This window comes from Fukomys damarensis, unplaced genomic scaffold, assembly GCF_012274545.1.
Source record: "Fukomys damarensis isolate Sample0158 unplaced genomic scaffold, DMR_v1.0_HiC HiC_scaffold_25, whole genome shotgun sequence".
In the NCBI taxonomy this organism is placed as follows: domain Eukaryota; kingdom Metazoa; phylum Chordata; class Mammalia; order Rodentia; family Bathyergidae; genus Fukomys; species Fukomys damarensis.
In genome coordinates, this window is record NW_022900937.1 from 19,499,247 (window position 1) to 19,511,269 (window position 12,023).

Consider the following 12,023-nt stretch of genomic DNA (forward strand, 5'->3'; position numbering starts at 1 on the left):
TGGGTCCCTGCGTGGCGCGCACTGACTGCGGGGAGCCTGGCAGCAGGGGCTGAGGTGCACGGTGGTGTGGGCATGGAGCAGGCCGGCCAGGAAGGGGAGCCCCACCCCACCTGCTGGCCCAGGCCGCCGGTCTGTTCTCCAAAGCCACCCCGAGAAGAAGCCACTGTCCTGTCCCTTAGTGGCTGCCAGCAATGGCAAGGGTCCCTCGGTAGGCAGCTGGAAGACTCAGGGAGGGGATGTGAAGGAGGAGGGGGCAGTGGGCATCTTGCCAGCCCCGTGTTAGAAGAAGGTTCTTAGGACCCAGGTTTATTAGAGAACTTTAAGGACTCGCCTGTTGCAGAGAATGGAGTTAAAAGGAGACGGATGGATGGGCCAGTGGGAAGCACCCAGGATTAGGGGACCAGGGGAGACCTAAGCTCATGTCTACACCAAACCCCTTGAGTGACCTTCGTGGTAGTGGCTTCTACTTTGGGCCTCAGTTTCCTCTTGTTCAAGTGAAAATGGTAACATGAGACCTGTGGGTGGTGATCCGCATTTGAAGGACCAATGACAGCAAGTGTGACCCTGCCCTGTTCAGAGGCGCTGTCAGCACTGTACACAACTCCTAGCCTGGCCTGGCGGAGCGTTGGGCTTGGCCCTGAATTTGGCAGCCATAAGCCCAGGCCAGACTGCATCTCTCCCAGCTGCTCGGCTGGCTCTTGAGCTAGGAGCTGAGGCCGGAGAGGGCCAGGCGGCCTGCTGGGGTCAGACGGGGTGCAGATGGAGGGCAGGGCCCCAGGTGCTGCAAGGGTGAGTGCTTCTGGCTCTGTAGGCCTGGGGCTGCCCATGCCCTCCTGAGATCTGGCCCAGAGCCCTGGTTTAACTCCACGCTTTGCCAGTTTGTCCTGGTGCATGGTGGGAAGATGAACTTGAGGGCCAGGGGTACCCTCAGCGCTGGCTGCTTCTGCTATCACACGAAGGGGGTTGGATGCTTAGTGTTTTGCAACGATACGAATGCCATTCCCTGGGAGGGATCATCATCATTAAGATTATTAACACCAGGACTCAGGCAGGCAGGATAGAAGAGCAAAAGGTGGGCCGGGACGGGAACACACATGATGCAAGACTGGTAATCACGACGCTCTTTAAGTACCCTTCCTTCCAGGAGGCCTGCAAGGAAGGTGTTCAGTTCCCTTTAGCAGAGGGAGAGGCTGAAGCTCAGAGAGAAGGCGTGGTTTGCCAAAGGTTACACAGCAAAGAGGCGGCAGCATGGTGGAGGGCACTGCATGGAGGCCTGGCCCCTGGCAGGGATGGCACACAGAGAGCGTGAGGGTGGGCACTTGGCTGAGTAACCGGCAGAACTGGCCTCTTGGTGTCCAGAGTTATACACTAAGATCCTCTGGCCCATACCTGGCCCCCAGTGGGCCCCTCGTGCTGCCTAACCAGTGTGGCTTTGGCTTAAGCCAGATCAGAGGATTAAATAAAATCCCCACTTTCCTCTCTCCCTAGCTGCCCCTTCGCAGTCCAGCAGTGTTCTTGGGCCCAAGGGGACAGGAGGACGCAGGTGAGGAGCCTCCCAGTCCTGAAAGCCTCCTCCACGGGCCCAGGAGAGGCCTGACCCTGAGTGTTAGGTGGCTTGGTGTCTTGTCCTGACTCTGCCACTCCAGGCCGGGGGGTCTGGGGCAGTCACTTCCACCCCCTGGCCTCTGCTTTTCCATCTGTAAAGAGTGCAAGAAGCCAGCTCAGGGGCTCCTTGATGTCTGGGGTGGTCTGGTGACCCCGCAGACAGGAGCAGAATCCTGAAGGGCGTATGGGAAGTGTGGTCACTGTCACAAAACAGGGTTGGGAGGCAGTGGAGGGAAGAGGCCAGATGCAGGTTGTCGAACTTTGTGGCTTGCCTGGATTGCTCTTCGTGATGGGGTTGCCTTGGGCTGCATATCAAATATATACTATAGTCAATGTAGATAAACACAAATTTGCCTTTATGAAATATTTGTTATTATAACATTTTTTTAAAAAGGGGGCTGGGCACGGTAGTACATGCCTGTAACCCCAGCTCTGAGGAGGCTGAGGCAGGAGGATTGTCATGAGTTTGAGGCCAGCCTGAGCTACATAATGAGACCCTGTTTTAAGAAATGAGAGTAAAGGGCCCGTGGGTCAGGACTTGGAGGAGCTGAGAGTTCCAGGGGCCTGGGAAGTGGAGAAGCAGAAGCAGAAGGCAAGTTGCTGAGCCCTCAGATCACTTCCGGAGAGGAGCTGAGCCTCGGCCTAGCACTCTTTTAAGGACCCTAGCTAGTATTAGGAACACAGCCATGTAGACCTGCACTGTGACCTTCTCACCTGGTGGCATCTGTCCTGGTTATGACCTTTTAAATTCTGTTTTCTTGCATGCATTTTACTTAGCTACCTTAATTCCTTGCAACAAGAAAAGAATGGATGCAAAAAAGAAGAGTACTCAGAGGGGAGGGCCAGACACAGCGTCCCAGACTATGAATTTCCATCTATGGGAGGTCAGGGCCGCTTCCCTGTTCAGACTCTGTCCAACTTGCTTCCCTAGGGCAAGGCAGGAACAAGCAGGGATCTTCCTGCCTCAGCCTCCTGGGTGTCGCGATTATAGATGTCTGCCATTGCTGTCTAGCCCCGACTTTTAAGCATGTTTCTGGAAAAGTGCAGAAGAAAATGCATTATGACTGTATGGTATAGGCTATGAGAAAAGCCTAGAAGTTGTGACGTCAGACTTTGCAGCCCACTTTTGCTGCTCTGGCTCCTTTGTGGTGATTTCCTGTCACGTGACTGTGATGTGGCCACGTGTGGGGCTTCTAGGGAAGAGAGGGGGTGGCTCCCCTATTGCCAGGTGCGCTGAGTGGAGGAGGCATTGGTGAGCTGAGTGCACCTGTGCACCTGCAGGGGCACAGAATGTTGAAGTCACAGGGCAGAGTCCATCATCTGCCCACGATCGTGCAGTGAGGCTGCAATCTGGGTCATTTGCACTCCTGCTGGGTGCTCCTTCCACCTGGCTGTCCCTTGGAGGGACATCAGGCAGCCTGCTGGAATCTGGATTCCCCCTGCTGGTGGCCTCTTCCCTTAGAGGAGCAGCTTGAGGGGTCCAGGTGAGCAGGGAGCCCTGGCTACACAGCATCATGAGAGTGAGGGGTATCACAGGCCCCGGCCTCCGAGTCCAGCTACCCTGTGGGCTGCCTGACCCCAGACCCTCTACCCTCCAGTGCTTTCGTCTAAGGGAACTGGGGCGAGATCCAGCTCCGTCTAATGGCCCAGAGGGCCCAGCTCAGACATAGCTGCCAGAACCCATGGGAAGGCAGGCTCTGCTGCTCTTTCCTCTGTCCAGGTGCGGAATCCTGACACTTGAGCTGTGTGGCCACCATTCATTCCACTGGTACCTTGGGAACGATGTGCTTAGGCTTTAGTGACACAGAACACATAAGCCATGGCCCCTGCCACACAGGACCTGAGAGGAGACAGATGTGGACAGATGTGCCCAAGGCCTGAGTGAGGAGTCTCAAGGCCTCGTGGGTGGCGGTGGGAGCCCTTGTCTTGCTTGCATGCTTAAGCGCTCAGTCATTGCAGACCCTGTCCTGCTAGGCAGCAAAACTCAGTCTCCAGAAAATCTCACGGCTCCTTCGTTCCTCACGGTGCCCGGAGGCCCTGGGTTGCCCTTGCCCTGGGCCACAGACACCTTGGCATGGGTGGCTGGTCTTAGAGGCATCTGTGATGGACGGGAGTCAGTGTACCCTGAATCTTGGCTGGGTGGGAGCTGGGTGCTGGAGGGATCCACAGCCTGGTGATACCGGGCCTGGCAGCACCATCCCGATGGAGTGAGTTTTTCCACTTCTCTGCCGGCCAGTGTGGGCGGAGGAGTCGAGGCAGCCCAGAGTCTGATCTGGCTGTGCCTGGCCGCAGGACTGGTCTGGCATTCGGGAGCTGAGAGAATGTGCGCATTCCCTGAGTGCCCAGCCTGGCTCCTTCTTTCTTTTCCATTAGCTCCCTGGAGTGCCCCTTCCTTGCCTTAGCAGCTGGCACGGGGCAGGCCTGCCAGGGAGGGACAGCTGCAAATCCAGTGGCTTCCACATGAAAAGAAGTTGTTCAGAATGAGCCGTCCTTTGTGAGCCTGGAGAGTGGGACCAGCTGCTCAGGAGGGGGGGCAGGAGCTGCCCCTTCTCCGCCCATCCCCCTCCTCAGCCCGCCCCGCCCCCTCTCTGGAGACCCGCAGAGGCCCCTGGAGGGACTTTGTAATTGGTTTCTGGCTGGCACCCTCCTTCCAATTAATTAAGGAAGTGCCAGGAGGCTCCTGGTCCGTGGCCTGCCTTATGCACAGGATCCTGCAGCTGTGGGGAGGGGGCCCTCGTCATGGAGGAATGAGCATTCTGGGAGGAGAGCTGGGCAGAGCTGGTGTGGCCAGAGGCACGTGGAGCCACAACCTTCACAGTCTCTCCGCAGCCCTGTATCCTGGTCCCCAGGATAATAAGCTATCGAGTGGGCGATGGGCTCGAAAACCCTCCGGCGAAGAGAGCCTGTTAGCTGTCCCTTTTGCCAGAGGAGGAAACTGAGGCCCTGTGAGTGGAGGCCAGTGGCTCAAACTCACCCCCGGGGAAGGGAGTGGTCCGGACCTTTCCTCCTGGTGCAGATCCTCCTGTGCTCCTGCCACCCCTAGGCAGTGGATCCACCTCTGGATGTGGCTGACACATCTGGTGACCCCGGGGGTGGGTGACCCCTGTGGATGTCCTGCTCCGTCGTGCCTGAGCCTGTGCCTTTGCTGGAGTGGAGCCACCAGCCCGAGGACAGGCGTGCGGGGGGGGGTGACCAGGGCACCCTCCCCTGGCGTCTGACACTGGACTGTGGGCAGGGCGCCAGCCTGGGGCGCAACAAGGGGTGACAGGGTGGGGGGTGGTTTCACTCTGCGAATGGGGTGTCGAGCCAGGCTGCAGCCCACACCGCAGCCTCTCTCAGAGGCCCCCAGTTGTCCAGAGCGGCCGGGGGGGGCGTGGGGGGGGGGGGGGGACCAGGGCACCCTCCCCTGGCGGCTGACACTGGACTGTGGGCAGGGCGCCAGCCTGGGGCGCAACAAGGGGTGACAGGGTGGGGGGTGGTTTCACTCTGCGAATGGGGTGTCGAGCCAGGCTGCAGCCCACACCGCAGCCTCTCTCAGAGGCCCCCAGTTGTCCAGGGGCCAGGCTGAGGGTGCAGGCTGTGTGTGGCCGGGCCAGCTGCCTGACCTCTCTACTCGCGTTCCCGGTCTACTTGTTGGGGTTGGCAAGAGGGCCACCTAAGAGGATTATCATGAAGCTGAGGGAAGTGGGGCCCGGGGAAGCACCTCCTACCTGCCTGGCCGAGCGTCAGCTGTTAGTGAAGCAGGAAGACGGGAATCAGTGCGTGTCTGGGGTACCGGTGAGCAGTACTGGGGGGCCTGCTGCCGGGTGGCCTCCGCCCTACTTGTCTGCCTTGAGCAGAGGGCCAACCTAGTTGGGGGCAAAATCAGCTCACTGTGGTGACATGCTGCGCACCAGGAGAGAGGAGCCATGATACGTGTGTTAGCTCAGTGAATCTGTAGAGCAATGTCTTGACGTGGGAAGCTGTTATTCATCTTGACTTCACAGGTGACAAACAGGCACAGAGAGGTCAAATAACCTGCAAAAAGTCGCACAGCAAAAGAGAATGGAGGCTGGTCCAGATGCACCCCCATCCCCAGCCCTTCCTCCCCTCCCTGCAGCTGGAAGTGGCAAGAATGGCTTGAGTTTGGGCTACTTCTCAAGTTGGCCAGGGAAAGGGGCAAGGAAGGGCCCAGTTTAGGGGCCTGAGCCTCAGCCTCCTCAAGTCCCCTTGGCTGTATAAGGAGGGCGGGGGCCTGCTGGCTCCCAGGAGCAGGCCAGTGTGTTGATTTCTCCAAAAGGAAACTTCGGTAGGAAAATATCTGCTTTGTGTGTTTCTTCTGCAGATCTTTCTTACTGTCTAGGTTGGGCTTTGGTCTTTCATAAGTAAAACTATAGGGGAAAACAGATGATGCCGGACAGACGCAGAGAAGGCAGCGCAGCGCGGGAGAGGGGAGAGGTAGACACTGAGAGGCACTTGCCTTGTCGGCTGCCGCCCTGCCGGGGCTCAGGGATGGCAAGTGCTTTGCTTGGTACTCAGGCTACAGGCTTAGTCCCTGTCCCCTGCCCGTGACACGTGAGGTCACCCCAGGCTCCTGAGCCTAGAGGTGGGTGCAGAGGCGCCCTCTGTCCGCAGAAGCAGGTCTCAGCTTCCCAGCTCAGGCGATCGATCTGATGGTGGCAGCCCGCAGTAGAATCGCCGACCCTCCCATGGGCTCACTCCGCTACCCTCATCCCACGAGTCAGGGCTGGGATTTGCTCCCCAGCACTGCGAATACAAAAGTGCTTTATATTATTAATATAGTTCATCTTCGTTTGTGCTGCTGTTATTCCCCTTTCCATAGCTGTGGAAGTAGAGGCCCAGAGAAAGCAGGGGGGTGACTTACTAAGGTCACTCAGCAGCTCAGAGCCTGGACTGCCTCCTGGGCCTCTTCTCCGGCCACTCTGTGGGCTGGCAGGAGTCGCCCTGTAGCACTGCAGAGCAGGAGCCCTGGAGACAGAAGATCCAGCCTTCCCTGGCCTCTGCTCCTTCCCGCGCGACTTTGGCCTGGCTCCTGAGCCTCTCTGAGCCCCTGTTGGCTTGTAGTGCTCAGTCTCACCAGGGTGCTGTGAGCTGTGTGGTGCTTGCCCGATGCACAGCGCCAGAGGACTTGGGGTCCTGTCTGTGTGCCACCGTCCGCCGCCCTCCTTTGCCGTGTTCCCTGGCCTGCGGATCTAGGCGGTCCGGTCGGAGCTAGCCCACTTCCTCTTGCTGTAGCCCCACTTCGGAGTTGATTCACAGTGTGTGGGTGGAACAGAGCTTGTCTCTTCCAAACGGCCCCGCTGCTTCTGCTCTGCCGAGCTAGTTGGGAACAGAAGAAAAGTTCCTGTTCTGTCTATTTTGGCTGTTTTAATATGCTTGGGACAGATAATCTGGCTATACAGATCTGGTGTCCTGCTTTTATTTGAAAAGTCAGCCAAATAAAGCACAGAGACCTTACTGTTCCATCCAGGCTCCCTCTGGAAGGTGGGCAGCGTGGTCTCGCGGCATGGCACTGTCTGGTCCACAGTTCTCCAGTCCCATGACCTGGACCTCTGCTGCAGATACAGCCCCACCTGACGGCCAGTGCTGCCCTTTTTTAGGGTTTGTGGGAAGTAGTATGCTGTACTAACTCCAGGTATTCCCGGTTCTGGGACCTCCTGGAATTTCCAGGAGGTGGAGCAGTTGATGGAAATAGAAGTGTTCATGGAAAAGGACAAAGGGATTGAATTCCTGCATTTTTGCTTTGCTCATGAAGAAAGTGCCGCTTCTGCTGCCCTGCTGACCTCTGGCAGCGAAGGTCAGCTCAGCGTGCAGGAATGCGTGGGGAAGTTTGGGATGCCAAGAAATTGGGGATTCTAGGGAAGGGGGTTTCTGTATACCTGGGGCCGCCCGGTAAGACCCTGAGTGTAATTTCCTGCCTCAGTCATCATATCTGGGGACAGACTCAAGCTGTTAAGGACAGAGGTAACTTTGGGGCCTGAACGGTCCTGTTAAAGGGGCTTTTGTGGGGCTGGATTCTCAGCCCTGAACTCCGTGGATGTGCAGGTTCTGTACCCAGCCACTTGGCCAGGCCCCCTCGGGATTCTGTTCTCGCTCTTATTTCCTGAGTGTGTGCACTGCGGCTCCCTAGGCCTAGGGGAGCTCTCCAAGGCCAGGGGCTGTGTCTCCTCTTTCAGGACCTTTCACAGCACTCATCAAAGGGCGTGTCCCGGACTTTGTGGGGCTAGGTGTGGGCTCACAGATTTACTTGGATTCAGAGCAAAATATCCCCGATGTCACTGCTGCAGCTAAATCCTCCCTCACAGATCCATGAGCTGCTGGAGGCCTGCGGTGGATCCCCCCCTCCCCTTTTGCAGAGGGGAAACCAAAGCCCAGAAGCCCTGCCTGCAAGGGTACGGGAGATGTGGGGACACGGGGTCCCCTTCCCCAAGTTCATTCGGTTGGCCAGGTTTTCTAGGCTTCTGGTAGCTATAGCTGTCTGATGTTGGGAGCCCAAGGCCCAACTCAGGAGTGGAAGGTGAAGAGAAGGCTCAGAAAGAGACTGAGAACTTGGCCCAGCTGCCAGGCCCCTGAGTAGCAAGCTTGGCCCTCAGGGGCAGCCAGGAGCACCCTGTCCCAATGGTGACAGAGACAGGAGGAGCAACAGTGAGGTCTTCCTGCCTGGCCACCCTGCAGTGATTGCCGAGGTCTGGCAGCCAGCAGCCCTATGTGCCCTGCTGCCAAGGTGGCTGCCCTGGTGGCCTAGGTCCCGGCCCTCCCTCCTGGCAATCTCTCCCTCCTTTTATCTCTGAAACCATGAGAAGCACCGCTAGATCGGGAGCCTGTGCTGCTAAGAGCTTTCCTCTGGCCACTCGGTATCGCAGGCCAGAGAAGCCTCCCCGCCAAGCTTTCCCTGGAGCTCTGGCTTGGAAGAGGGAGGAAGCAAGAAGGGGTGGAGGGAAGTAGAAGGGAGTTGGGGAGCCACAAACAAAGCCACCCCTCTGGGGCCAGAGCCCAGTTGCGGAAGCAGCCAGGCTGCAGGCTGTGTGGGTCTCAGCCTTAGAAACAGTGGGGACCACCGGATGAGGCTGTCCTGGGCCTGTCCTCCAGCTTGTGCACCGCCCGTCTGTTATCTTACAACTCTGCTGCTGTGCTCACTTTGCAGATGGGGAAACTGAGTCATGGGAAAGCTGCTCTTACAGCAGGGGAGCGGGAAATGGGACCCAATTCTGACAGAGGTACAGGCAGCCCCACTCTGGCTGCCCATCTTCCCCGCCCCACCCTGTGCATGTGCAGAGAGGCCTCAGGTGCGTGCAGAGCCCATTTGCGGACGGCTGGGTGCTGGGCCCTAGAGGCCCCGCGGGTGGCATCAGGGCAGTGTCCCTCCCTAGGTTGCACCAGTCCAGTGGGAACTGGACACAGAGGGGCACTGGATACAGCTGCAGGGACACTGAGAAGGGAGGCTGATGGACTGGGCACAGGAGGGCTGGAGAGACAGGTGGAAGTCCTGCCAGGGTGCAGGGGCTTGCATCCTGTGGGCATTGTGGGGAGCCCTAGAGGAGTCTTGAGCAAAGGTGCTGCTGTTGTAACTGCAGTTGAATGCTCAGCCCCAAGCCCTATTGCCCAAGAGGCAGAGCCGTACAGTGCGGAAGGGTTTCAGGCCCCCTGGATCCAGGCCCAGGCTCTGAACATGCCCCTAGGAGTCAGCCCTGCCCAGCTCACTCCACCATCCTAGCCTTTCTCATCCATCTGGGCTGCAGGAATGGCTGGATCTGGGTGCAAAAAGCTAGGAGGGCCAGAGGGCCAGGAAAACCTGGTCACACCGTGGTGACAAGAGCCCCGGGCCGGGATCCAGAAGCTCTCTGAATATCCCAGCCCTGACACTGCTGAGTTTCCCCAGCTGTCTTGGAGAATCTCAGGGGAGAACCTGGGCTACAGTAGATACACTGGCTTACATATGTGTTGACATGTATCAAGCTGAACCTTTAGGGTTTGCGCACGGTGGACATGTTTTGCATCTCTGATGCCTTAATTAAAAACACAAATGGGAAAAGACTCCTTCCTGGCCGTCACATGGATTTGCTCCGTACATGTTTGTTTATGCTCCGGACGGCCCAGCTATACAGAGGCAAAGGTCACGCAGGTCTGGGTACTGGCGTGGGAGCTCTGTGCAGAACTTTCAGTGGCTCCCACTGTCCATGATGTGGTTCCAACCCTGGCAGTCACCTGGGGAGGTTTAAACACCTCATAGGCACGTGAGCTGTGTGCTGCTTTTGTGTCCTCCTGTCCCCGCCTTAAAATTCTTGTGACTTGAGACAGGGAGAGCTGGGCCCTGACCCTTGGACAGCTGCAGAAAAGGCGCCAGAGTCTGGCTGTCTAGGACACTGGGACAGTGAGACCCCGTGGGACATCCCACGTGGCTCCTTGGTGGCGGTGGCAGAGAGCCAGGAGGGGCTCACGGATAAGAGGCAGTGTTGTAGGGTGGGCTGGTCTCAGGAGGCTTCTGGAGGAGGTGGCCTCTGGAGAAGCGAGGGGAAAGGAAGGAGTCATGGGGTGGTCCGGGGAGCTGTGGCTGGGAGGCTGGGTGGGGCTGGATTGGGAAGCTCCGGAAATGAGACTCTGAATCCTGCAGGCAGGCACCGGGGAGCCAGGGAAGGTTCGGAATCCAAGAATAATGGGGATGATAAACAAGACAGGTGTTCGTGGGCCTTTTCTGGGCGGGGATGGCCTTCACTCGCCACGGTGATTTTAGCAGCACTCTGCCTGCCCGCTCCTGGAGGCCCTGCACCCTGCTTCCCCAGCCTGCGGGCAGTGCCTGTCCGTGGGGACCTGGTGTCCCCAGCGAGGGTGGCCTGGGCAACAGTGACTGAAGTGTCCCCCGAGTACAGAGGCGCTTGACTTTCCTCCCCTTAGAGGAACAGCAGTCGCGGGGTGGGGTGGGGGCTTCTGGGGAAAACAGCTCTGCCCTGCTGTCTCTGGGCCCCAGGGAGGGCCTGGTCCCCACCCTTTCCTCTCCCACGGCCCAGCGGCCACAGTGGTGGGAGTGGGGGCGCGAAAGCCCCGTCTGAATCAGCAGCAGCAGATGAAAGCACATCTGTTTTTGTCTCCCCTGAAATACACGGGCACGGGGGAAAGTGGCTGTGTTGTGGGACTCTTCCTCCAGGGAAAAGCCCCAGGGAGCGGCCACTTCCCCTGCCTCTCAGCCTCCAGCGAAGATAGGGTTTCTTTGGGTTTGAAGCTGAACCAAGCTGTTGTGCTTGCAAAGGAAGGCGTGGGGTTTCTGGGCAGTCAGTCAGCCCTGTCACCCTCCTGCCTACAGTCCCCAGGAGCCTTTCAACATGCACTTTCCTGACCACTTCACATAATAATAGCTGGAAGCTCAGCCTGTGTCTGTCGTGGGCTTTGCCTCTAACATGCTGTGTGTCCCTGGGCCAGTTGCTTAGCCTCTCTGGGCCTTTGCTTCCAACTCTGAAAGGAGAGCTGTATGGATCCAGGTGGCTTGCCCCTTGGTAGTGCTTGTAGTCCCTAAACTGGGAAGTGAGATTGCTCTGAGAGGTGAGGTGGTTGGAGGAAGCCTTAAACCTCTCCAAGGTCCCAGCCATGAGGCGTTCAAGGCCAGAGATCTGCTGAGAGCCCAGGCCCTACCCTGCCTCAGGGTGGGACGGGGGTGGGGGAGTCTGCTTTCCTCTTTGAGCCAAGTCCCAGTGTCCCATGTTCCTGGGAATTCAGGCAGGATTTCCTCCCAGGAAGGGAACAGGCTTCCGGTTTACATCTCCAGGGGCCCAGAGACTGAGGGGCCGGATAGTACTTCCTCCTGCCGGGGCGGCCTCATCTTCAGATGTGGAAGCCCATGGCCCTGTGCCCTGACCCCAGAGCCGCCTGGAGGCCTCAGATGCTCGTGTTCCCTCCCCAGAGGCCCCTGGGCTGCCCTTGGCTCAGCCCAGTCCTCCGCCAGGCCAGTGTCCCCCCTGCCAGAGCTCAGTCCTCGGCGGCAGCCAGCTGATTCTCAGAGCAGACCTGCTGCGTGGCGAAGTTAACAGCAGTGACTCTGTTAGAACGATCCGAATCTCAACGCGCCCTGCCACCCCTTAAGCCTGTGCTCCCCGCCAGGCACTGTGCAGGCTCAGGGCCGGCACCAATTTGCTGCGCTGTGAGGGTGTCGGGTTCTGCCTGGGAGGAAGACTGCAGAGAACAGGAGGAAGTGGCCAGCGAGGGCCGAATGGGACTTGGGCACCCGGGGTCATGAGGCTCATGCAGCACTGACTGTGCCAGGGACTGTTCTAGGTGACAGCACACAGTCATCAGCAAGTGGAACAGACAGGTTCCTGCCCCGGGGCACAGGCTGGGAGGGTGGGTACAGCACAGAAAAGGTCATTAAGAAAAAGGCTGGAGCGTGGTGGCTCACACCTGTAATCCCAGCACTCGGGAGGCTGAGGCAG

The 12,023-nt window shown here is 58.4% G+C and overlaps 1 protein-coding gene across 1 annotated transcript in view; it reads left to right on the plus strand.

Annotated features, from left to right (window-relative positions):
• The first annotated feature begins 623 nt into the window (after nucleotides 1–623).
• The window catches only part of Coro2b (coronin 2B), an 89,667-nt gene continuing 78,267 nt past the window's right edge, over nucleotides 624–12,023 (plus strand). The window contains exon 1 of the mRNA XM_033756007.1: nucleotides 624–789. Coding sequence (XP_033611898.1) covers nucleotides 760–789 — 30 coding nt within the window. The 5' untranslated portion in view covers nucleotides 624–759. The remainder of the gene's footprint in view (nucleotides 790–12,023) is intronic.